General features: G+C 40.8%; 3 protein-coding genes across 5 annotated transcripts in view; 2 read left to right on the top strand and 1 right to left on the bottom strand.

Moving 5' to 3' along the window:
• cadm4 (cell adhesion molecule 4) overlaps nucleotides 1-14,733 on the top strand; it is a 199,907-nt gene extending 185,174 nt beyond the window's left edge. For both annotated transcript variants that reach the window (XM_061717236.1, XM_061717234.1), the window contains exons 7-9: nucleotides 6,822-7,028; nucleotides 11,483-11,611; nucleotides 12,807-14,733. In XM_061717236.1, coding sequence (XP_061573220.1) covers nucleotides 6,822-7,028; nucleotides 11,483-11,611; nucleotides 12,807-12,916 — 446 coding nt within the window. In that variant the 3' untranslated portion in view covers nucleotides 12,917-14,733. The remainder of the gene's footprint in view (nucleotides 1-6,821; nucleotides 7,029-11,482; nucleotides 11,612-12,806) is intronic.
• The window catches only part of LOC133436703 (apolipoprotein A-IV-like), a 298,467-nt gene that overhangs the window by 130,012 nt on the left and 142,443 nt on the right, over nucleotides 1-26,012 (top strand). The gene's annotated exons all lie outside the window — the stretch shown is intronic.
• Nucleotides 19,791-24,519, bottom strand: LOC133441075 (adenosine receptor A1-like). 2 transcript variants are annotated; one of them, XM_061718456.1, is made up of 3 exons: nucleotides 24,442-24,519; nucleotides 21,559-21,922; nucleotides 19,791-20,794 (listed from the first exon to the last, which is right to left on the bottom strand). In XM_061718456.1, exons 2-3 carry the CDS (start codon nucleotides 21,918-21,920, stop codon nucleotides 19,936-19,938), a joined length of 1,221 nt encoding a protein of 406 aa, XP_061574440.1. In that variant the 5' UTR covers nucleotides 21,921-21,922; nucleotides 24,442-24,519; the 3' UTR covers nucleotides 19,791-19,935. The 2 variants fall into 2 exon arrangements, with proteins under 2 accessions (XP_061574440.1, XP_061574441.1); XM_061718457.1 differs by having other exon boundaries at nucleotides 24,400-24,464.

Genomic DNA, 26,012 nt, shown 5'->3' with positions numbered 1-26,012 from the left:
TCCCCAGTATCTTAGCAAGCGTAAACAGCTGATCCTTTGTTCAACACTTTTCCTCACATATTTCCACTTGTATTTAAGGTTTGACTTCCAGTTCTTCTTTCCTACCCTCTGGCACAAAGTCTCCATTCACACTGCCAGTCCAAATCCAGTTTTGACCATATCTGGTCAGAATCTGATCTGCTTGATTGACTGTTAACATTTTACAGTATACAAGTGATCAGATTTCAACTGTGTGTTTTGGCTAATGTTCCCTAAGCAACATTGGTGCTATGGTCACCTACAGGCATAGAATGGAAGGAAACAAACTAAAATGGAGGTGGGTGAACTGATTTTGCTAATGTAACAACTAATGAATCCCACATTACTTCCATCACTCTGGTAGATATTGTCCTTTGTACAATTAGAAAGATCGCCTGGAATCCTGTTTGACTATTGAGACGGAGCTGTATCTGTGAAAATCCAATTGGGAGTTTGAAACCATCTCCGAATGGGTTTACAATTTGGAAAAAACTACATTTCATTTGATTTTTGGCTGTTCAAACTTTCCAAAAAATTGTTTTCAATACAGTCTAGATATGCTAGAAATCTGGTTTAGGCTGGTGATAAGAGCATTGCCAAAGGATTGCATGGAGGCTTATACGCGTGATCCTCCTCCAGATGGAACACAGTCTCTCGTCCACCCTTTGCAGTGTTGTTAGGGAACAAGACAACCCAAAATTCAGGGTATTAATTAACTTCAAAACTTGCCCTGCTGTCTGTCTCAGCCCCAGTAATAGGGGGCTCCTTGGTGGACTTTCCTATAATTTCCTTCCACTAGCAGTTGAGGTCAGCAGCACTCCATCCTTGCAAAAAAGTGTTGGTAAAGCCCCACTTATCATTGGCTGACCAGAAGTCATGTTCTATATCCCTACCATATCCTCCCACATTTAAGTTGTCACTCCTGCAACTGCCCTGGGCCGGTGTAACTTGGCCTACTGGTACATCCCAGCTGCCTCCATGGTCCCTAAACCCAACCCCGCTTAGCAGGACTTCATCAGCTGTGCAACTCCTTTCATTTCCTGCGTTCTCCATCAGATTTGTGGTGACCCTCACAACAAGCGCCAAGCACCTTATTCCTGCAGCAACATATAGCCACAACAGCAATGAAGGTCTAGAATGTTGCCCATTTAGAGTCAGCGCCCCCAGTCTCCCCAGAGATGTTGGAGAAGCTCTGATAGAAAAGCAAGTTGAAGATCCCCTGGATACAGACCTCTGCACACATTCTCAACAATCCTTCATCAGCTCTACTAGGGCTGGGCGATATGGACCAAAAGTCATATCTCGATATTTTCTAGCTAAATGGCGATACTCGATATATATCTCGATATTTTTTCTGTGCCTTAATTGGGGTTTCCCCCAAAGCATTATAGCATAGCATCTCTGTTAGCTTAATTTTTTTCTGAGGCAAACCCTTAAAAAAAACAGTCAGTTTTAATACAAAGCCTTGTGCCAAATGTCACACAGGTACCTTTATTAACAGAGGTCTGCACAATATCAAAATGTATAAAACAAATGAAATAAAAATAAACTGCCTGCATATATAGAATAAAAATGCTTCTTGAATAAAATAAAACAAATATCCCTTTCCTGCATAACAATTACATTAAAATACACTGTGCAATTAATACAATGTAGACAGTACCAGGCAGACTTTTCCACTGAGGTTGACAGTTGTGCAAATAACAAAACATTTGTGCAAATCTCAAATAAAACATTCAAGTCAATTTGTCAAAAAATAAGCTATATCAAAATCATAAAAAAAAAAATGTAAAAAAAAAAATATATATATATATATATATTTTTTTTTAAATCGATATAAACGATATTGTCTCGTACCATATCGTGTTTGAAAATATATCGATATATATTAAAATCTCGATATATCGCCCAGCCCTAAGCTCTACTATCAATTGAACTAAAGTCACATTCTTTCAACAATATTAGTGATTCATTTATCATGTTGAAGGTTTTTTTAGCAGTCGTCATCATCATATGTTTTTCTATATGGTATTTTTTCTTTTCTTTTTTTTCTCCCCTATTTTAAGCTTCACCTCTTTCATCAATTTGATTTATTATTTGTTTTTTTTATTAGTGTCTCTTCTTTTAAAAACAGCAAAATTGAAGTGAAAAACCAGATATCCATACAATCAACATGAGTGCTGTGCACTGCACATTTCCAGCAATCAGCTTCTCAAACCTTCTTGCTGTAGCCTTTGATCACTGCTGGTTTGCTGCACTTCAAAAAGCGTACACTCACCCAGTGGCCACTTTGTTCCGACCTCATCTCAAAGAAATCTGTCTGGTTAGTGGATCCATAATACTAACTGGCAAACCACTGAAAGCCACTCTTGATGTAAAAAACTGATAATCAGGCAAAGTGAATGTTATTTCTTTCTTTAGATATGTGGAAAGAACATCTTATATCCAGGTTACAATGTTTTCAGGAATGTGTGTCTTTGTAAATGTTATGTATCTACATTATGAACTGCAGTTGACTTATAAATCGCTGCCAGTGCAAATAAGCCACCATGGGTGATTTAATCAGGTGTCAGTGACATGCTTCTGAAAATTAAATGAAGCTCATCACTCAATATGGAAAGTAAATATAATTTCATGCTGTAATATATGGTAAGATAACTTCATCACTTACCCAGAGTGTGTCTTCTTTTTTCAATCCAATACTCAAGTTGTTAGATATCATTGTTTTTTTCTTTCTTATAGATTTTGAACATCTCATTCTTTACTTGTTCTTAATGACTATTGTGACAAAAAAGACTGAGTTACACTCACTGTTTCTCAACCTTTCCTTTCCTCTCTCTTTGAAGTTACTTCCTGTGTCAATCTGAACTGTTTAATCTTTCAGTTTTTCTTTTCTTCTCTTAGTACTTCCTTCCTCAAGTTCTCCACGTACTCACCGTATTCCCCTCTTCTGCAACTCTTGTCTGGTTTTTCTTCCTTAACTCAATTCACAATCATCACCACTATTTCTCACCTTGTCAGCGATTTCCCCCCCAGTTTTGGTCCATCTGCACTTCAGTCTTTGGACTTGAAGAAGGCCGAGCTTTGGGAGAAAAAAGAATAAAGAGGGCTTTGGGAAAGGATGAATAGGAGGAGCGAGTTAGGAAGAAATGCAGAACGGGAGGGTGTAATAGGTGGATGAAAATGGAGAGGCGAAGGACAGTGGAGGTCGAATGCGGGTTGAAATTCAGTACCATGGCTTGTCAGATAAACGTGATTTCAGTAAGGTTGGCTCCCAGCCTTTCCAGAGGGAATCCCAGAATACACCGGGGGAGAAAGTGCGGGAAAAGAGGGAACGCTGCAAAATCGCAGATGAGTCAGCATGAAATAAGCGGTTTCATGCCATGTTCAGAAAACTAACTTATCCACCTCATTATGTGTCCGTCTTCCACCTACAAGTTATTTATCCTCAGTACACTGAGCACAAACACGGAAACACGCAAGTTGTTCCAAATTATTTTGCAGGTGACCAGTGATTTGTTGCTTTCTGTAGGGAAACAAACTTAATGGTGGTGAGGGTGGGAGGAATGAGATGGTGGGAGGTGTTTCTGATTGGATGTGCACGATGTCCACATTTTTTAAACACTGATATTTCTTAATTACCTTTGTGAAGGAAAAGAAACATCCTCTTTCAGTTCCAAGCTTATGTTAAAACATAATTAAAAAAAAAGAAAAATCTAAATCTGGTCGAGTACCAGGTTTCATCTCTCTGCACCCATTGTCAAGTAGAAATTGGATTTTCTTTTTTATGCGTATACACAAAGGTGCATATGTGTGTGACCAGAAAGAGAATGTGGTAGATTGTCTGTTGAAAGCCCTGTGGGCTCACCGATGTAACTGAACTGCGCTGCTGCACTCAGACGAATCACCAAGCCAATAAAACCCATTAGGATTGACTTGTAGAATGTTGGAAATGGAGAAAGAAAGACGGGATGAGATAAAAAGATATTTTTTGGTTTTACGAGTACTACACTTGAGTGTGTGCATTTATGTATTTATTTATAGGTCAAAATTGGAATACTAATAATTGAATTTGTAGATGTATTGAAATCAAAGAGAACTGAGAGAAAGATGTATTGATAGTGTAAGTAGGTGGTGAGATAAAGACAGTGATAAGGTGACCAGGGATTAGCCTGTGTCTCCTCGGTTGTTGTAATGAGCCGTCAGGATGATTGGAGGGGAAAAAAATCAGACTTCCATTTAATGAAGTAAGACTTTTGAAAGACCAGAAAGGTAGAAAGGTCTGAGACCGGTGACAGTAGAAGCTAGATCGACATAACTCAGACTCGCCTTCCCTGTCAGTCCTGTTTTTCTTCACACTTGACGATGCACCTGACACCTGACTAAGTTCTGAATGAGTCTTCTGGTGAATAGTGATGGCTTTCATGCCCTTCGCAGTGGATCGTCATTCAGAACAATGATAGACAGCTGGATGGATGGCTGCTGCTCTGGCCAGGCCTTTGGCATGAGAAAAACTGGACATTTTATAAAGAATCCTAAATGGCCATGCACTGTCCTCCTGCTAACTACTGAGAGAATGAGATACAGGCAGAAACGTCATTATCGCGAGTGCCACCTCATCCATCCCTCAAAATAACATGGGCTGCGCGCCTGACTGGCATCCTTATAGTGTTAATGAATAACAATATGATGTGAGGAAAAAGGACGCTATCGGCCAGGAGAGTGACAGCTGTATGGCATTCTCCTTAATTAAGCTGAGGAGAGGCGGTGAGGGAACATAGTCGCAGAGGAAAGAAACTAGTAAGGCAGCCAAATGAAGGATAGAAAAGGTTCGGGATGCAAATGAGGTGGTACAGAATGGCTGATGAAGAAAAGGAAAGTTAAAATATGCCAGAAAATAGATAAGAAATTTGAAAGCTGTGAAGGGGAAAAAAACTGTTTTCGATCAGAAATGAATCATTATCCGGTTAATTAGAGCTGCGACCCCAGCTATTAATCTTTTGCCATGATGTTGAAGTGACAGCAACATGCACATACAGAAATAAAGACTTTTGTGTTTTAACACATAAAATGTATTTGCTTATATTCTCAAGTTGGTCCTTTCTTCCTTTTAGTTTCTTTGTCACTCTTTTTTTTCTTTCACAAAAATGCATCATGTACGTTTCTTTCAAAGAGAAGAAGACATAAGCTGGCCTTGAGGAAAGAGGAAAAAACGGAGAGCGAAGTATAGTGCTGACATAAGAAGAGTGCAAAAAGAGATTGATGATCTCAGGGCCAGTGGGAGAAAGGGGGAGAAGAGACAGAGGAATACTTACTAATAAATTACTCCTCGGTAGAAAGGCCAGTGTGTGTGTGTGTCTGTGTGTACATGTGTGTGTAAGTGCATGTTTGTGTATGTGTGTAGGCAATTATGCAATTGCATGTAAGCACATGAGCTCTGAAGTGTATATAAGATTACATTTGCCCGTATATCAGAAGTGTGTGTGTGTGTGTGTGTGTGTGTGTGTGTGTGTGTGTGCGTGTGTGCGTGTGTGCGTGTGTGCGTGTGTGCGTGTGCGCGTGTGCGCGTGTGTGCGTGTGCGCGTGTGCGCGTGCGCATGTGTGTATGTGTGTCCTCCAGACTTTGAAATCACGGTCTGCCTTGCATATTTCAGCTTTTTTGAGAAATGCTTGATAAAGTTGGATTTTTCACCCTGAAAGTGCTGATGCAAGCAGGCACGCACATTTACACTTACATCTTGATTTCCCTCTTAGTTGTTGTCAACCATTATTTTCGTCTTTAACAGCAGCATGAACTTGTCTCCTTCTACCTCTGTACCCACTATTGTGTCTTTGCCACTCGACATCCAAGCAATTGTTCATCATTGAATGAGACAGTCCCTGCATGGCAGTGTTCCATTGGGGATGGATCCGTCACAGTCTTTCTCTCCTGTCATTGTGCAATAGAAAATGCCTCGATGATAGAGAATGAGTCCCAATATATTGCATATATTTCCTCATAAATAAATGTCAATCTACTAGGTTAATCGGTAACAGTGCTTTATAATATCTCTTCATTCATTGTAAACATCTTAAACCCACTGATTGAATCATATACTGGAGTCATCGCATGTGAGGCTTTAAAATTAATTCCAATGTAAAGAAAAAGACAGATAATTTGGTCATGTAAAGAGGCCTCATGTGCTGCTTGTACATGCATCATCAAATCGATACATTAAGTGTGTGTTTTTTGGTCAGTCACATCCCTCCCACAATTTTAGATTCCTGGATTATGTCACTATGTTGTTAAATGATTGTCATGGGAAACTGTCATATCTGTCACATCATGCATCCATTACATCCATGCTCCTAGTCCACTAATGCCCGTATGTGGGCATTAGTACGGTGCCCAAGCACAGCTCTAACTATATGTCGTACCATGCTTGACCGTGCAATGAAGCAACCACAATGATTACAAAATATATATATATTGAGTGTCGGTCCTGCTTGGGCACAGTATGGATTGCCTAGTGTGAGTGTGTCCATAGACACAGGTTTTTATTGAAAATTAAGCTTTCTAAATTTTTGGTTTCTTCTCAAAACTTAACTTTTATGAGTTTTCTTTCAAGCTCCTGTACAGTGACAAAAGAGAATCCATTCGTTCAGTTAATTTTCACCACTAGTAAAGCTTGTGTCGTGTTTTATGTGTTATGTTGACTTCACGGTAAAACCCTGCAACACTCTGTGTTTGAATGTCCCTGCATGCTGTAGATAATAGCATTTATGTATGTATGTGTGTTATCCCATCCCTTGTCTGTCTGTAGATAATGTGTCAATCACTACCCCGGCCCCTCACACTCCTACTACCACGGTCCTTCCCATTCCTACTACCACGGTCCTTCCCACTCATCCTACCACGGTCCTTCCCACTCCTACCACCACGGTCATTCCCACTCCTCCTATCCAACCAACCACCTTCCATCCCATCACTTCAAACCTCACATCAGCCAGCTTCGGACCGGACCCAGAAGGTAACACGCTCACACACATACACACACACACACACACACACTTGGGAAACACACATTTTCATTCTGTATCATCTAACTACCAAGGCAGACTTCTAAACACGCGCCGACCATCTAACGTCCAGTTGGAGGAGCATGTAGAACTAAGTTTTGTAGCAGTTCCTCAACTGGCCACTGGAGGCTGGCTGCAAAAGCGAGTCAATCTCCATTGACTCGCATGTTGAAATGTCCAACCTTATGGCAGAAAAGAACATACAGCCAGGTTCAAAAAACTGTTTTGGTCTCAGTCGTTTGATTCCACATGCGTGAGAACTCTGAGGAGGGTGAATCTTTTTGTAGCAGGCCATGAGAGTTTACATCAGGGGTGTCCAAAGTCGGTCCTCGAGGGCCGGTGTCCTGCATGTTTTAGATGTATCCCTTTTTTTTATCAAACCGTGATACAAGGAGCTTGGTCATCAACAGAACTATCCAGACTTTGATGACAAGGTGGTGACGACCGTTAATTAGAATCAGGTGTGTTGATGCAGGGAAACAACTAAAACATGCAGGACTGCGGCCCTCGTGGACCGACTTTGGACACCCCTGTTTTACATCAAGCATGACATTTATTCTATAATATGATTGATCGACAGACTGATCAGCCAATGGTTAGGCATTATCACGTAACAGCCAGAGTCGGCTAAACTCGACAGTCACTTTTGATTTCGCCGTCAAGTCGACATATTAAACTGTATATTCTGCTGTAAATGGCTGACGGCAACTGAAGGAGCGGGCAGCAGAGCTAACTTTGATTGACATACAGTTGGTGTGTTCCCGTCAGTCTATGACCTGCAAGAAGTTGACCACTCATGTGTTAGCCTTGCTGTTGTCCCCCAGGAAACAAGATTCACGATTGCACTGTAGTTAGTGATCTACAACCCTGTTTCCAAAAAGCTAACAAAAAATGTTATCGTTTATATCAGTTTTCAGTTAAAAATAAGATTTCACCGTCCTTTTTACGTTCACATTTTACAGAATTTTTTGGGTAAACATGGTTGTAGCTACTTTGGAACAAAACATTTATTCAAATCAATTATTCAGAAAGATATTTTCAGTGTTACCCTTTTGCCTCTGCAGTTTAAAGTTTGAAATAAACAAACAGAAGTTTAATTAACTGAATGCGCAGTGTACTTTGTCTGCAATGTCACATTTAATAACCCACATGCTAGCACCTACTGTTTCTATTACTGATTCCAGGAAGGGAAGAATGGCAATAATGAAATTAGATTAAATAAGCTCTTTCATATATTTTTGCATTTGTTAATGTGTCTTTGAAAAAAGTACTGTATATTAAATAAGTCATTTTGTTTGAACAATTATAGCTATTATTTTTTAGATTTCAGTATTAATGATAATAAAAGACCATTCTCCAGATCCTGCTCGGATGTATAAACTATATGCGCGTAAAGGAACAGCTGTCATTTGCTGTAGCAAAGACGACAAAAAAAGAGAAATAAATATAGCCTAAATACAGTCATGACCTCAACTTGTGCAACCAGTGTTCTTCTCTCCTGGCCAGTATCTTGGAGGTCGCAGCCTCTCTACCCTCCATCCCCCTCCTCATCCTCTGTCTGCTCTTCAGAGTGCTATCTCCTGTTTCCCAGCTCATTTGATGGCTTTCCGGTGCACCCTGTTCACACTCGCAACCACACACGCATGCACAGACACACACACACATATGCACACACTTCCAGGTGTATACATGCTTGCATATGCTCGAGTACCCACCACCTCTCTTGTTTCTCATAACTGAATGTTAGATGCATGCCTCCCAACACCTATCAGCCAGTCAGCAGTGTGCAGAAGAATGTGTGTGAGTCTGTGTGTGTGAGTCTGTGTGTGTGTGTTTCTGGTCTGTCCTGGGTCTACTGGTGCTTTGTGGATACTGTTAATGAATCTGCATGAAGAGCTTAAGGGCTAACATCGTCCTCTGGAGAGCTCAGATGGTGCTATGGAAATACATTTATCTACACACACACACATGTGGAGAAAGACAGACAGAATGCTAAATCAGGAAATCCAGGTGGCCGTCTGTTCATATTTTCCCGAAATATTGCTTCACTGCAAGTGTGTAAGAAGTTGCTATCCTGGATGTGTAAATATGTTCTTTTTCACTGTGTTTCCTCTTTTTTAATCTGAAGAATATATATTTAGCTCATGTGCAGTCACACAACAGATGCTCACTGTGCTCTCCTCTTTCTTTCCACACCCTTACCTCATCTGTTTCCTCTCTTACTTAGAAATTGAGGTGAGTCAAAAGGAGCATGAGCATCCCTCTTGTTCTGTCATTCCTTCTGACATCATTCTTGGCAGGTGAGGGTTGTTCACCTGCTGGGCATGTGAGCCCATGCCCTAAAGAGTTTTGAGGAAAAAGCTGCTGCGTAAACACTTGGATGTTTTGTCGATGCCAATGCGTCATCCATGGGGCTCCTCTGAGAATTAACGCAATTTTGAATACTGCCAGTCAATTTTAGGAGAAGCTCGCGGCTGCAGAAGATTAAGAACAGGTTGACAAGAGGGAAAGGTAGAGCACTTGAGTGCTTACTTTTTCTTCTCCTGTGAGATATTGCTTTGGCTAACTGCTCCATCTTAATGCATTTGGATCTCATGCGCCATGTAACTGCAAATGCGCCAATATTCATTTGAATAATACACACGTATGTCAATACATGATCCTGCAATTAATCAGCTTGTCACAGTGCTTGGTGAGTGTCCAAGAAATACACTCCCGAGAATTAAGTGTTTTTAAGTGTGAACCCTGCTCTTCTTCCTGCTCCTCCATCACTCTTTCTTTCTTCCCTGATCTCTACGTGTTAGCACCATATTAATGATTCATGTTTTAATTCTGCCATCTCAAGGTCCAAGAGCTGCATCAATAACTCAACGTCCTTGCCTTCTATTAGGATTACTAGCTCTTATACAACAGCCTTCGATCAAAGGGCCTTTGTGATTGTCAGCAACTTAAATGCTCTTTGCTCAAAAGACACATACTGTTGTTATTAATACTTGAAAGAGAGAGAGTTTCTTTTTTCGGGAGGACTTTGTTGTCCTGCATACTGGTTTTGCTCTTGACAGCCAGCAGTTCTTGTTGAAATCGTACACACATACAGTAAAAATGGCTGCACAGACACTTATTTTCTGCAACCAGCAGTTAAGCTTGCCAGTTGCTTCTGCTTTTTTGACTCAGTCATAAATATCACAATATCTCAAGGCTCAGTTTTGTCTCTGCAGACTAATTGAATGTTGTAAGCTTTAACGGTTATCTTGTCTTTTAAATATTGCCTAGAGATGCTGTTCACCTTCTCAGAGACTTTACCTGGTTTCATCCTTCTATTCTGATCAGTTATAAGCAGAGATTATACTTATGTGGGGGAAAAGGCATGCAATTTTAACTGCTTACCTCATATGTAAGGTTCTATGTCTAAACAATATTTTCTCAGCAGTAGTAGTTTTGTTGCCTAAACCTAACCAAACAGCAACTCTGAACAGAAAGAGAAAAACAAAGGTAAAAAGGAAAGTTCACTGACTATCCCAAAATGCAGATAGAGCTAATTTTGTTGTCCAAAGTTAACCAACTGCGACAGAAAATGGAGAATATAAACCAAAAGGATGACAGTGTAGGTATATGGAAAATAATGGCCTGAGGCAGCTTTCGAACTTCAAATACTGATTGATTTTTTTTTTCATATTACTTATTAGTGATAACAGCCTATTCAGCCTCCCATGAGTCGGAGAAGGGCACCTTTCTGTTGCATCTGTACAAGGATAAAGTCTATAATGCACCACTAACATCAAAATTAGGGGCTTTCTTTCAGTGTTACTCTCTTTTGTCCTTTAAAACTATGTAAACTTGTAACAAGGTTTGGTTGGACTGATTGCTTTTCACAGCTGCAATCTAAACAAATTGTCACATAATTTAATTCCCATTTTTCCAGCTTTCTATCTCTCTTTATTCATTTTTGTCCTGATCTGTTTCTGAAGGTTGCTCCATATAAGGTATAAACACACTTATTCAAAATGTGTCGTTCCCTTGACAGCTGTTGGATAGTCTCTTTACGGAGGCTGACATCCTTATTTCTTTGTTTACCCGCCTAATTTTCCACCTTTTTCTCCCTCATTCAGACTGTCTGGTTTTTCTATTTAGTGGGGGTGATGAAAGGTGATAATGCAAGTTTGTTGGAAGATATCGGATTCTCTTTTTTCACGTCTCGCTCCTTGTATTCCCTCCAATGCTGAAACTTTTAATGTGCCTTCTTTGTCTCTCCTTTATCTCTCCTGCTTTTATTTTTGATCAGCTCTTTAATTTGTCTCGATTTCTTTGCCTGTGCTCCGTTTTCCCCTTTATCTCCATATTCCCCTTTTTTTTTAAAACCCCACACTCCACTGATGTGCTGTTTATCTCGCTTGTCCTTTCTCAGATCCTGGTGCAGTGGTCGAGACTCAGAGTGCAGTACCTTATACGGTGATAGGTGGCGTTCTGGCCCTGCTGGTTTTCACCGTCATCTGCATCCTCATTGTCACCATCTGGTGCTCTGTCCGGCAGAAAGGTAATACACTGGCATGCCCTTAAATTCACACGCCAAGTAAAAGCAAAATATTCTTATACATGTGGAAATTGCTAATCAAGATATTTCATTACTTTTGCCATAGACAGTTTTTCTCATTTCTGGACTTTCTGGCAGGGTTTCTCTTTGAAGGCCAGTTAAACCCAGATTCCTAGTTCATAATCTTTTAAACTAAAGTCTAAAATTGTCAGAAGAAAACGGGCTGACTGGCATGCTCCTCTCTAATAGAGCACTGTCTGGGATAAACCATCTTGGCCAGGGTAGTCAATGAGAAGCGGTAGGGTGGGAAACATAAGCGTGGTCCCAGTGCTTTATGATTATATGTTGGTGTATCAAGGTTCAGAAGCAGCCTCCCTGCATTCCCTATTTTTCCAAGTGCCCTCTTTATTGGCAGGCTTACACAATGTGCTGCAGCTGCCAATAAACCCTAGTGTAGCAGACTCCAACCAGGATAACTCACACTTTGGCTAGACAAGCCATCAGTCAACTTTCAGCATGACTTGACCACCAATCAGCCCAGAATAAGGAGGCTTACAACCAATCAGTGCTGAGACGGGGCCAATAAGGCTTTGTCTTTGGTCCGTTGACTGTCAGCATGTCAGTCAACCTCTGTGGTACCGCGAACTAGAGCGTCACTCACCACTGAAGTGAAAGGACACTCCTGAAGGGAAACGACTTGAACAGTTCTTGCTCCGTATTGCCTGCACGGCACAGACTCATTAATAACTCCAAGACTGTTGAAAATGAATTAGACGGGTTTTCTGGGTAATGTAAACGTGCCATTGTTCTCTTGCACCTAAAACTTCCTTCAAACTTTTGTGCTATCTTCTCTTCCCTCTCCGTCTTTTATTCTGTACTATCTTTTGTTTTCCTTCTTCTCATTCCTCCTCCTTTTATGACCTTTCTATTCATGCATCCATCCGCCACCTCTAATTTCTGCTGGTAGGTTCATACCGTACACGGGAGCCTATTCTTGCCTGGTATTGACCTAATCAGTTAACTAATGGATTAATCAGTCATAGGTATGGAATAAAATAATATCAGCACTGACTGGTTTGATAATGCTGCATGGCACTGCAATGATCATTACGCTTGGCCACCTAACATTCCCCCACAATCTCCCTCTTGTTTTCTCTCTCTCTCTGTCTCTGCTCTCTATCTTAATCTTTTCATACAGGTTCCTATCTTACTCATGAGGCCAGCGGGTTGGACGAACATGGCGAGGTGCAGGAGGCCTTCCTCAATGGGAACGACGCCAGCCAGGGCAAGAAGGAATACCTACTGTAGCCCTTCTCCTTTCCTAAACCCTTCTATTCTGACCTCATACCCTTGCCCCTTCCTATCCTCTCTCCCCCCTTATATAAAGTACACACACACACATACACACACAAACACTTTACAATGCGCCATAACAGGCGGCCTTTCTGAAAGCGACTGTATACAAATACTGCACACAACCAATCGATCCCACTCCATATCATCCATGTACTCTCACATAACCCAAGATACAGACGGAGAGAGAGGGCGCCTCAAGACCCACCCGACATTAACGACTGTGCCATATATTATAAGTCGAAGACACTGGGGAAAGGAGAGGGAGGGTGGGAGAGTGCAGATGGAGTGAAGTGAATGTAGACAAAAACAAAATGATGCCATTATGTTGATGGAGAGGGAAGAGGACGACACAGAGAAAAGCGCCACTTTACCTGTGCAGCAGCCAAAGGGGAATGAGAATTAGAAGTAGATGACTGCTGTAATTTCCTGCCTGGAGAATAGAAGAATCCATTCACAGGGCTCAGTCTTTAACTGCAGAGGCGCTGCGGGATGAGAGCGGGTGGACAAAGGGGCGAGGGAGATTTACGTAAGTCGTGTTCAATGACGAATGCTCGATGCAAGAAAACTGAAATTTTGCTAATTGCCAAAGCATTTTGTGCACATGGTAAAATTCACATACAGTTATAAAAAACAATGCTTTGTGTAAAACCCAGTCCCAGGAAGTGTCCATACGTCATCGGAAACAATACCTTCTAATTTTTTTTCTTTCTGGGTGGCCTGTGAATTAGTTTAAAGACAACAGTTACTTTAAAAGATGGGGTTTTTTTCTCCTATCTCTGCATCAGTAAAGGAAACGCGGTTCTCTGTTCTCCTCTTCTGCTCTCAACATCACCTGTCTTACACCTGTTTCCATCCTCTCCCTTATATCTCTCTTTCTCTCTGTCTGTCCTCCTCTATCGCTCCTCCTTTGTTGGCTCCTAATAATAAAAGGATTAGTGCTGAGCTGTGTTCTTGTGAAAGAAGAAAGGAATATGACTTACTAAAGCATTAAAGAGAAGCATAATTATTTTAGAATGTCATTAAGAGGATATAAAAGGTTTAAAAGTCTCAATAAGACGGCCAAGTGGAGCGATAGCAGAAGGAGGGAATGAGAGAACAAAACGGATGGATGTTTTTTTGAATGCGACCACGTTTGCAGCTACATGTACACGTTCATACATACAGTAAACATGTTGACCGAACAAGTATACATATCTCTTTGTTTGTATAAAAAAGAACAGTGACATAAATTAAATTAAACTTTTAAGAAATAAGAAAACTGTTTACTATTGAAACGCATTATGAAGCGACTATACTAACACAGAATATTAGCCTATAGAGGTGCAAAGCCGAACAAACTACTGTCCAGTGATCTTTAAAGAAAATAAAGAAAAGAGTTTTTAAAAAAAATGTCATTTGTCTTTATGAGAAACCAGAGGTCTTATTGATTTTTTTTTTAAATAATTGATATTATTTGAACAATTATGATTGTTGTTACTGTTATTATTATTGCTGTTGTTATTATAATTGTAAATGTTAAAGAAATGTACATTTCCCACGGTTTGGTTTTGGTTCTCCTGTAGAGAAATTGCCGTCATTTTTCATAATTTTCCTCTTACCTTTCCTCTCTTTCCCAGTATTTCTCTCTCTTTGTCTCTTGTGCCTATAGTCGTCTTTTCTCCTGTTTTTCACTCTTGTTTATTTTAGAGTCCATGTGTCACTGTTGATATATAGCTAACTATTTCTTTATAGGGGAAAGATGCAAAGCACGAGAAAATAAAAAAAATAATCCAAAAATAACCTTATCAGAATGGTTTTTGGATGTGTTTCCTGTGTCAGCAGTTGTGTGTGTTTGTTTGTTTGTTTTTTTTTCAATCTCCTGCAAAGAAAACAGTATATGGAGCATGTGATTAGATCAATGAGGAACAGTAGGATTATAGGTGGGAACATAAAGATGAAGGCGGTGGAGCTAGCTACAACTGGCAGCTCATTCAGAATAAACAAAACAAACGTGGCCGGGTTAATGAATTACTACAACAGATAGCGGGGCAAAAAAAAGGGTGACAGGAGGGTTGAGTCAGATGAACTGAGAAAAATATGACTCTGCCATTAACTTCCACACAATCAATACCCGATTCTGTCAAGAAGTACTCAACATGTCCATCTGTGGGCAAGACTGGATTTGAAAGCCGCTGGAGGTCGCGGGGTGATAGATCGATGTGTTTCTCGTCCATTGATGGCAATGCTCCACGGTCACCTGTCATAAAGACAGATTGTCAAACGGCAATCAAAGTAATGGACTTGCCAGATGCTACGAGCATGAGTTGACACCACAGACAGCAAACAATTCAGTCAACACCACACATATCTTCAGTTTATGATGACGCAAAGGTAGCATTGGTAACCTCTGCTATCAGACCCACTGTCCATGAGTTATTAAGCTGAGAATATTGTTCCATCAAAATGTCTTCAAGATAAGATAAATCTGTGTCTAAATGGATATTTCTGGTTATTGTATGGTGAGGTTGTGTGACGTATGAATAGTCTTACCTGCCATTGACAGTTTTGAAAGCTCGGCCAACAGCTGCACAGAATGAGAAAACAAAGAGAAACTAATTTTCACCACATGAAACAACTCAAACCTCATATATTTCATAGCCCCTCAAGCAAATGCTGTGATAGATATATTAACGCTGTGTTACCTCAGTCTCACTAGGTTGTTTGTTCTTACTGCATAACATCCATGTTGCAGTAGAAGCAGTGATCCACATAACACAGACAATTTTACGCAACACCGTGTTAAAGCACGAACTTTGTTTTGCAGATCCAGTACCTGTAATGGTCTGATGAAAAGGTAATACGCTGGCAGTATCTACAAGACAATATTTTCTCGTAACAAAACTAAAAATTGCTTCTCTAAGGCCCTCATTGTGAGTAGTTCTTTGTGCAGCATGACAGTTTCAAACATTTTAGATATCAAGCATGTCTCTGCAAAGAAACAAACAAGGAGGAATAATTCTCTGATTATTGTTTGGTTTCCCTGAGTTTCTTAAAATTGTTTACAATGGAAAACATTTTTTAGACTTTCTTTTTTGGTGGTGGAGGTGGTGGGTGAATGAAAGAATTAGACCTCTGCACACGCTTTGGTTTTAAGGGAGTGTTTGGCTGAAGACCATGGAGCTGCTTGCACCGCCTCACGGAGTGCCATGTGGACAGACTTCCCTCTGGAATTAGCTACTGCAGGATGGAGGTTTGTGACAGCAGGAGGGAAGCATAGCTGTCCTTCCTCCACTTGTTTCCTAGGAGGAGTGAAGAGGATCTGGGGAACGAGACCATACATCTGGAAGAGGAAGAAGGCAACTGCATGCATCCAGGCAGGAACATGAGTACTTGGGGTGAAGAGCAAGAGAGCGTGGATAATGTAGAGTGGCAGACAAAGCAAAACTAAGAGAGAAAAGGACAGGAGCAGCAAACGCACAAGACCAGAGTCATGCTTTTGAAGGTCTCCATGACTTAATGGAGTCTTTTCTATGCTTCATGCATAACAGGTCGAGGTAAATGGCTAACAAGAAAACCAAGGACAGGATAAACACTGTCTTTCCGTGGACATAGACTAGGAATTGGGGACTGATAATAGTGTCGGGGGAACACATGCCCCAGTGGCTGCTGTGAATCTCAGCGTAGGTGAAGTTGCCCATGTCCTTCACATAGAATTTTAACAAAAAGCCATGGTAAAAAACTTCCCAATTTCCTTGCTTTCCTTCATTGTGGTACTTGGAGTGTGGGGTGTGGGTGAGGAGGGGGAGAGAGGTTGTCCTGTTGCCACCCTAGGCCAGCTGTACCCTGACCAGTCCCACAGTGGGTGTTTATCCAGCCTCCCATTAAAATTCACTACTCACTACTCAACTTCCTTCCATGTATCCTTTTCTTCCGCTTATCCGGAGTCGGGCTGCAGAGGTAGTAGCCTTAATAGGGAAGCCCAGACGTCCCTCTCCCAGCCACTTCGTCCAGCTCATCTGGGGGTATCCCAAGGCGTTCTCAGGCCAGCCGAGAGACATAGTCCTTACAGCATGTCTTAGGTCTTCCCTGGGCTCCCCTCCCAGTGGGACATGCCCGAAAGACTTCACCAGTGAGGTGTCCAAGAGGTATCTTCACCAGATACCTGAGCCACCGTATCTGGGTCCTCTGGATGCAAACGAGCAGGAGCTCTACTCTGAACTTCTCCCGGATGACCAAGCTTCTCACCCTTTCTCTAAAATAGAGCTCAGACACCCTAAGGAGGAACGAATTTCTGCCACTTGTGAAGAGAAAATCCGAAGTGCTCAGGGAATTGTTCAGAAAAAATCTTGAAGGTGCTCTTTGGTGTTGGGGAAAAAAAACAATATCTGGTCAAAAAAGGGAGTCCAAGGCACTCTTCTTGTGGAAAAATATTAAAAAGCCTTTATTGAAACATGGCTAATAAGTATAAAAACATGGGAGCAGAGACCCACGCGTTTCGGCGCAAGCCTTCTTCAGGGTATTGCTCAAACAGGAATTCCTAATGATACTTATTAGCCATGTTTCAATAAAGGCTTTTTAATATTTTTCCACAAGAAGAGTGCCTTGGACTCCCTCTTCTGCCACTTGTATCTGCAATTTCATTCTTTCGATCATTACTCACACCTGTTGACCATAGGTGAGATAGGAACAAATGGCGCTTTTGCACTAGTCCCGCCTCCGCCCGGCTCGGCTCGGTGCGGCCCCGTCTTGCACGTTTGCACTAGGGCTGAGACGGGTAGAGCCGCTCCAAGCCGATACTATTTCTGTAACCATTCTGGCGAGGTTCTTTGCGGGCTGAGCCGGGACTATTTCTGACGTCACCACCCTCCGTGCCACTGATTGGTCGGGGGCGGGGCCGTCAGACATTTGAATCAGGAAGCGGGAGTCAGCGCGAGAGCGACCCGCGACCCGCGGCTCGCGGCGATTTTATTATAAAGCGCAAAACGTCTGTTTGGTGATCCAACTCTGAGGTGCAGATGTTCATAAACCTGGTGACTGACGAGAGAATTAAAAAAAGGGATGTAGACGGGCTGTTTTACTCTCAGCCGCTCGCGGCTCCAGCTGATTTCTGATCAGCGGCGACATGAACAAAGCGGTTGCGCAATCGAGTACGTCACAGCAGCTTCACCCCAACCCCCCCACTTCTCCCCTGGCTGTGGAAAAACAAACGGGTAGAGGCGGGTAGAGGCGGGTAGAGGCGGGTAGAGGCGTGACGAGCCGAGTCGGGCTCAGTAAGTCCTAGTGCAAAAGTGCCAATAGAAAGTCTGGTAAATGGAGAGCTGAGCCGAAAACACACCGATGCACTACTCAACTTCTCACTTTATATTGAAGAGCAGTGTTATTCCTTGGGCTGGAGCAACTTGATAGCCGACTGTTTAGGATACTGCTTGGTCTTAATAGCTGTTAGGATAAAATCTGCAGTTCATTATACAGTTTAGTGTTTCCTGATAATCACGGTAATTACTGTGATCTGGGACAATACTTATCAAATCAATATGCACAGGAAAAAAGGGATGAGCCAATGAGTTTGGGGGAAAATGGAAAACGACTAGCCGTATTCCTCTCAGTTTATGACATACGGTGATTGTACCACAATCTAGACAATAATAAGAGCAATAACTTATTAACTCACAATTCCTCCCTCCGATGACATTTTTATTGATGAACTCCCAGGAACAGGTTGGCATCAAAGAATTTCCCGGTTATGACCCATTTATGATGTTGTATTTCATTTCTACATGCTGTAAAGATTTCACACTCAATCTAAGCTCAGCTCTCGTCTAATCCCAAACCTCTTTGGTTTTTAACAAGGTGAATAGTTTTATTCAGCTTTAAAGGCAACCTGAGTCCAGTTTCTGTGTGGGTTTGTCAGTGTGACCCTTGTGTTGTAAAGGGGTGTGTATAGATTGATGGTGTAGCATAAGGCATTGATTGAGGTGGCTGAGTGTGTCTAGGTCTAGGGTAATCAGAGAGCAGAGAGCTTTCAGGCATACAGAACAATCGAATGGGCGTCAGCACCAGGAAAGGAGGGAAAGTTGTTTTTCTTTTCTTTTTTCTTGTTTACCTCTTTACCAGATTAGTCCATCAATAATGTGTTTCAGACAGGACTTTTTTTTTGGAGTGACTGAAATACTACCAAAATATTTTGTAACTATATAAGAGAGCAGAAGCAGGCTTGACAAGTGTGTGTGTGTGTGTGGGGGGGTGGGGGGGGGTCATTACAGACACAAAATTACAGAAGTAAGAAATTAACAGCTATCAAAAACTGCTGAATTTTGACACAAACACAAAGTACAGTCTATGATCAAGAAAACATTTTTAAAAAAGGTAAGTCATATCAGTTTTCATGCCTCTGTTCTGACTAAAGGAGATCATCTTGTATTTGCAATTAAAATCAAAACAGCCGTAAACACTGTGTGATAACCAGGTTAATTATGTTTTCCCAGTAATGCAGCTTTCTCTCTGGAGCACTACGTTATCGGTGGATGCTGTCACATGTATGTCTAGATTACTGGCGGTTGGCTTAGCAGAGATTTAAAAGAAGCTTAGAATGAGACCCAGAGGAAGGGCAGTCATAGAAAACAGACATCTGTGATCAGGATAGTAGTTGCCATCTGGAGACTTCATTTTCTTGCTGACATTTGGCGCAGGAGCTGATAATTAACTGGCCTTTTCACTTGCAAGTAATTTATAATGTGTGTACACATGATGTTGCTGATTTGTTAAAAAGCCAAAAACAAACAGGAATAATTCAATATTTATTCGATCATCAAGTAATTTGTTTCAAACATTTTAGATTTAAAGCATTTCTCTCTGCAAAGAAGCAAACAAGATATGGAACCATTCTCTTATTATTGTTTGGTTTCTCTGAGCTTCTTAAAATTGTTAACAATGAAAACAAAAATGCAGGTTAGAAACTTTTGTTGGGGGTGGGGGCTAGAGGAATAAACAAATTAGACCTCTGGACACACTTTGGTTTTAAGGGAGTGTTTGGCTGAAGACCATGGAGCTGCTTGCACCGCCTCACGGAGTGCCATGTGGACAGACTTCCCTCTGGAATTAGCTACTGCAGGATGGAGGTTTGTGACAGCAGGAGGGAAACATAGCTGTCCTTCCTCCACTTGTTTCCTAGGAGGAGTGAAGAGGATCTGGGGAACGAGACCATACATCTGGAAGAGGAAGAAGGAAAGTGCATGCATCCAGGCAGGAACATGAGTATTTGGGGCAAAGAGCAAGAGAGCGTGGATAATGTAAAGTGGCAGGCAAAGCAAAACTAAGAGAGAAAAGGACAGGAGCAGCAAACGCACAAAACCAGAGTCATGCTTTTGAAGATCTCCATGATTTAATGGAGTCTTTCTTGGCTTCATGCATAACAGGTCGAGGTAAATGGCTAACAAGAACACCAAGGGCAGGATAAACACTGTCATTCCGTGGACAAAGACTAGGAACTGGGGACTGATAATAGTGTCGGGGGAACACATGCCCCAGTGGCTGCTGTGAATCTCAGCGTAGGTGAAGTTGCCCATGTCCTTCACATAAAACTTTGACAAAAAGCCACCGTATGGAAGAAACTTCCCAATTTCCTTGCGGTTGTTGTGGTAACTGGAGTATGGTGTGTTGGTAAGGTGTGGGAGAGAGGTTGTCCAGTTGCCATCCAGCTCGAGGCCAGCTGTTCCCTGATCAGCCTCACTGCTCCTCCAGTGGCTGAGGACGTCTGGGCCTAAGAACTGGGCGAAGGAGGACAGAACGGAGGCCACCCAGCACAGCAGGACCACACACAGAGCTCGCTGACGGGTCACCACTGAAGAATATCTGCCATATAAAGACAAAGTGATGTTAGCACATTTGCAGCTAATACTGATGACTACCATACAGTTCCTTAAGAAGAAGGAATTAAAACCCCCAGTGACTGAATAGTGGCATACTGCCTCAACACATTTTTATGACCAGTATCTGGAAGAGAGCAACCTTGCTGTAATATCTGCCTAGTCGTAATATCTGCTAGATGTGGGCAAGTTTGGAGTTTTTCACAGCTCATTTTTTGTGACATTTGCACATAGGGAGCTACAAAATGAGGTTTCTAACATGTGATAGACTGACTTTATGAAAGGACCCATTTCCTTTGTGAGAGGAGTTTTTATAAGCGAATCAAGCCATGCACAACTGCCACTACCACAAATCAAACAGCAACAACAAAAAAAGACATATTGTCATAGTTTGTATTATGTGACAGCTTCACAAATTGCTTTATCACCTTACTGTCTCTCAGATATCAGTGATGTGGGATAAAAACACTGTTAGATCCACTGAGGAAACACTCTTTAAAGGTACAGCTTGACTTATATTGATTTTCTTTCTTTAGTCTTGAAAGCGTGCCTATAAGACTGCTGGTTGAATCTCGCTACCCACATAGTCACCCTTTCCCACGCATGTATCAAAGTGTCACATGCATCATGAAACATTCTTTTATTCTGGGAATGTATTATATATAAGCATTTAATTTATTATAATTTGTTATATACAAAGAAATTGATTCCTCTCCTACATAAACTGATTCAACCTTCTTCAAAGCTCACCTCTCTGCCAAATGATGTTGTAGGTGGGTGTCCAATGTAAGTAGCATTAACAGGAACATGGTAAACTGCCTGATAAGTAATGGGCAACACACAAGCGTGATGCAGGTGTATAGACACTGGGGTTTTCGCAGGTTGAGTAACACAGCAACAGGGAATCCCACTGCCCCGTCCACAGTCCCCACCAAGCCGAGGCACAGCCGGAGACAGTACGAGACGCTCCTGGGTCGCGTGCTTCCATCTTGAGTTGCTTCCTGGGCCATGGGGCTCCTACCAGAAACCGCCATGCACAACCTCACACTGAGTATGATCAAAGATGCCCACAGAGTGCACTGGCACAAGGAGTATAGCCACATCAACTCCATAGCTGAGGAAAAGAAGAAAAAGACACATCAAGATTCATGAAGGCCAACAATACAACCCCTTTTCATCTAAGGAATCACAACTATCCAAGATTGTTTATTCAGATGTTTTATTCAAAAGAAAAATGTCAGTGACAGATATTTCACAAAATTGTGTCACGAAAAAGCTGAACATTTGGGCTCTGAAGATCAATCACAAACTACAAATCTTTTGTAATGAATTACTATTTTTCAGATGAAGAAGAAGAAAAATGTGTGTAATCACTTCCTCATGAAATATGGAATTTTGAACCAAAAGAAAAGAAAATAGCGTTTGATTGCAACCCCTCTGGTTCTTTTGAGAACTTGAAGTCGTCGACTTTTCATCAGCTTGGGTTCAAGATGATATTCTGGCCATGTCTTTCAGTTATATATTTTTTAAAGAAATGGTTTATCGTTCTTCACTCTTAAACAGGATACATCATCATCCTTATAAAAAGGATAGACTTTATCACGAAACCTAATTTGATATCGAAGTGTGACTTACTTCTAAAGAATATTCTATATGCATGTCTCTTCAATCCACTTCAGTATTGTTTCTTTCTTCTTCTTTTTAGCTGTGAATAATAGCTTTTGTGTAATGTACATCTCACTTTTCTTAGTTGGTTTCTTACAATTTGGCCAGAATGACATGTTTCTGCCCATTTATTTTAATTTTTTCATTTCTCTTGTTAGACATTTTCTATACCCTCCATTTGTATTTAATTTTTTAAAGTGTTATTTCTTAAAGCTTCAACATCTTCCTTGGTCTGCCAGTATGGTTTCCTTTTTCAACCATTCCATTTTGTTTGCGTTCTTCTACAGACACAGCTGAATCAACATCTTTTGCTAAACTCTGTGTTGAATTACCTTCTTGAATAAGTCTTGAAATCCTTTCCATTATTTCAGCTGACGGCTCTCTTGTTGGAGCCATGTTTTGTGTCAATCAACCAGGTGCAAGAGCTCATTATGGTGTACCAGCACTCTATTTTAACTGCAGACTAATTTGCATATTTAGTTTTGACTAAAACTGCAGAATTTTGTTCAGAAATACAAATTACACTGATTCCATACTCTTTTCCCATGATTGACGATCAGGTGATTCCACAGTTTTTCCTCTGTTTGATCTAAAAAATATTATCAATTACAATGATTTTAATAACCATGTTTTGCCTGAATGTTGAGCAGTCAAATGAAATGATTTTCTTTTTCTACCCAATATGACAGCTGAATAAACATTTCAGATTGGTGATAACATTCTTTCTTCTACTTTTAGACAAGTCATTGCTAGGAATTAGATGAAAGAAAAAAGAAATTAAAATATAAAATAGATATCAACGCTTGCTCAAATTCAGCCTCATTCATTCCCACTCTGCTTGCTGCTGCTGTCGTGTATTACCACACGGCCCTGAAGCTTAGATTTTTCACAGAATGGTCAAACGCAGATAGGAAGACGAAGAACAAAAGGAATATAAATGAGAAAGGGTAACAAAGAGTTGACAAAATTTTGAGGCTAAGCACAGGGGTACAGTTCTGAATACTTAAAATATTCACAAAATGTGGAAGAACAAGTGAAGAAGGAATGCAAAAGTCCGTGCTATGGGCAAAGAAATGGGCAGGGGGTGCATGGTTATTTTGATAGGTACTGGAGAGCTGAAAACATGCCCAGAGAGTGAAAAGGTCAGACCCTACCAGACTTGACAGAACTTCTCCACCGAGGATGTGAGCACCATGCAAACACAGAGCAACAAGCACCAAGCTGGCTGGCAACATACTGTTACCGCTTGCTTTTCTCTTTTCATTTAAAAAAAATGTTTCTCTTCTCTCCTTGCTTTGCATCATTTATGTATTCTTACAGACCCAAATAGGCCCAGACATTTATGTGTAAATCCAGCGACAGTCAATCACATCAGTTCACACTCCACTCCCAAGTAATTTTCAGCAAAATGCATTTGCAAAATGATTGGCAGCCATCTCTGGTGCATTATCAAACAATACTTTACATTTGGGCAGAATGAAGGAATAATGAAATTTCAGATTTGCTGCATCCACATGGCACCTGTCCATTCCATGTAATTAGTCTGACCTTTACTCACAGTCGGTGTCATTCGTCACATTTATAATAATTCTAACTGGCTAAAATAAACTCCATACAACTTCATAATCACTTTACACAGCTGTCTCCTGTCTCAATACTTGAAGGGTCTCAACAAAATTGATTTACTGAAGTAATTATTGGAGTTTAATCCACCTTGCATGAGTTTCAAATCACACTGTTGGCTGGACACTTGGAGTGTAATTACTAGTAAATGCTGCAATTAATCACTCAATCTCTTTAAAAGTATAGGGTCAAACTTTTTAGCATGGTCGCAGCCATTTAGAAAGAGTTGAAATATATGAGGGTGCCTGGATGTTGACATTATGCCAGATAGGTACAGTAAATCGGAACAAAAACTACCATTACCTGTTGTGAGGCCCCGCGATGAGAGAGATAGTTTATACAAACCTCGGATCTATCTTCTGTATGACTTCGCTGTCTTTTTTATTTTCCTCCAGGATCTCTATCTCTCCCTTTCCCCTCTCACTCTAACTGCCTGCCCCTGCTGACAGAGTAAACCTGATTCATAAACCTCTGCTTATCAACCTGCCTTCTATCTTTCTCCTGTCTCTGCAAACATATCAATTCTGTCAATGTTGGAGCATGACTGCCCTTTCCTGCTGACATGTGCAAAGGGCAACAGCACCTCCGCCATCCAGGGAACTATACAAATACAGGAGAATGGGCACACAAACACACAAGTAAGGTTGGTTCTTTGAAAAAAACATTTTTTTCAAAGAATCGATAAAGAAAATTAGACTGATATTTAAACATATAGTCCTTTTTTAGGAAGATGACATCAGTTGGAGGCGATGAATGAACCAAGATTTCAAAGTACACAGTATTACTTAAAAGGTATGTACAGGGATTTCTGGATTATTTTTATATCTTGATATTAATAATGAAACATCAACAAAATAGAGCTAGCTCCTCCCTCCATCTCCTTCCATTAACACCAAAACCCTCCCCTTGATTAGCCGGAGCAATGTTTGTTACACTTTGGGGACAGGCTGCCCTCTTTTTGTTTGTTTCCATATTTATGGAGCCATTGCCATGTATAAAGACCATTTTTGTTTTTCCTTTACAGAGTAGGTTACTCACGAGATGGGCAGGTGACAGATGGTGAGGAAATATTAACTGAATGTGACAATAAGAGTTCTGGGTTGGAAATAGCATTAGAACACTTGCCCTATGTTTAAATGCATTGTTTCCTGTAAATAACACAATGCAAAATATGGCTACCTATATGAAGGAGTTCATGCCCTTCAAATTCTAGTTACTTGTTGTAACTTAACACTATTCACTCATTTATACAGAAAATAAGAAAAGAAAAGAAAGAAAACCGATACATCACATCTAGCTTCTAGGAAAACCAAAATCCAAAGCCTTAAGCTAATTCAATTAGTTAAACCTGGCTTTTGTGCGCTTGGATTGTTTATTTTATTATTATTAATTTCATTTGGTTCATTTACATGCAAATGAGCCTCAGCATATTTTAGGATTGAGCCTACATTATCAAAAAAAAGAAAGAAAGAAAAAAAGAACAGTCAAGCATATGCATAAAGAAATTATTCTCCCACTGACTGCCTTAAGTGTCATCGTGTAGGCAGCGGTACACTGGGCTAAAGAGCTCCATCTAAAACATTCACACAATTGAGATTAAGTACAGACATTTGTAAAGTAAATGTATCCTGCTGGAGATTTTAATTAAGCCACTACACATTTGTTCAACTGTTAAGTTCAAACTCAAGAGAGAGCAGGATGAACATAAGGGTGGAATGAAAATAAAACAATATGATGGTCAATTGTTTTGTGTGTGTGTGTGTGTTCGTGTTTTGTACAGTATGTGACAGTATTAAATTATGTTATAAATTACCTGCAGCCCTCTTCCTAATCTTTTTAAAGTAATCATCTCTGTATGTAGTTACAGGGGTAGATTGTATCATATTACATGTGACAAATTAAAAAAGTTTCAATAG

This window comes from Cololabis saira, chromosome 3, assembly GCF_033807715.1.
Source record: "Cololabis saira isolate AMF1-May2022 chromosome 3, fColSai1.1, whole genome shotgun sequence".
In the NCBI taxonomy this organism is placed as follows: Eukaryota; Metazoa; Chordata; class Actinopteri; order Beloniformes; family Belonidae; genus Cololabis; species Cololabis saira.
The sequence above is the reverse complement of the archived record's forward strand: the minus strand, read 5'-3'. Positions and strand labels throughout refer to the sequence as shown.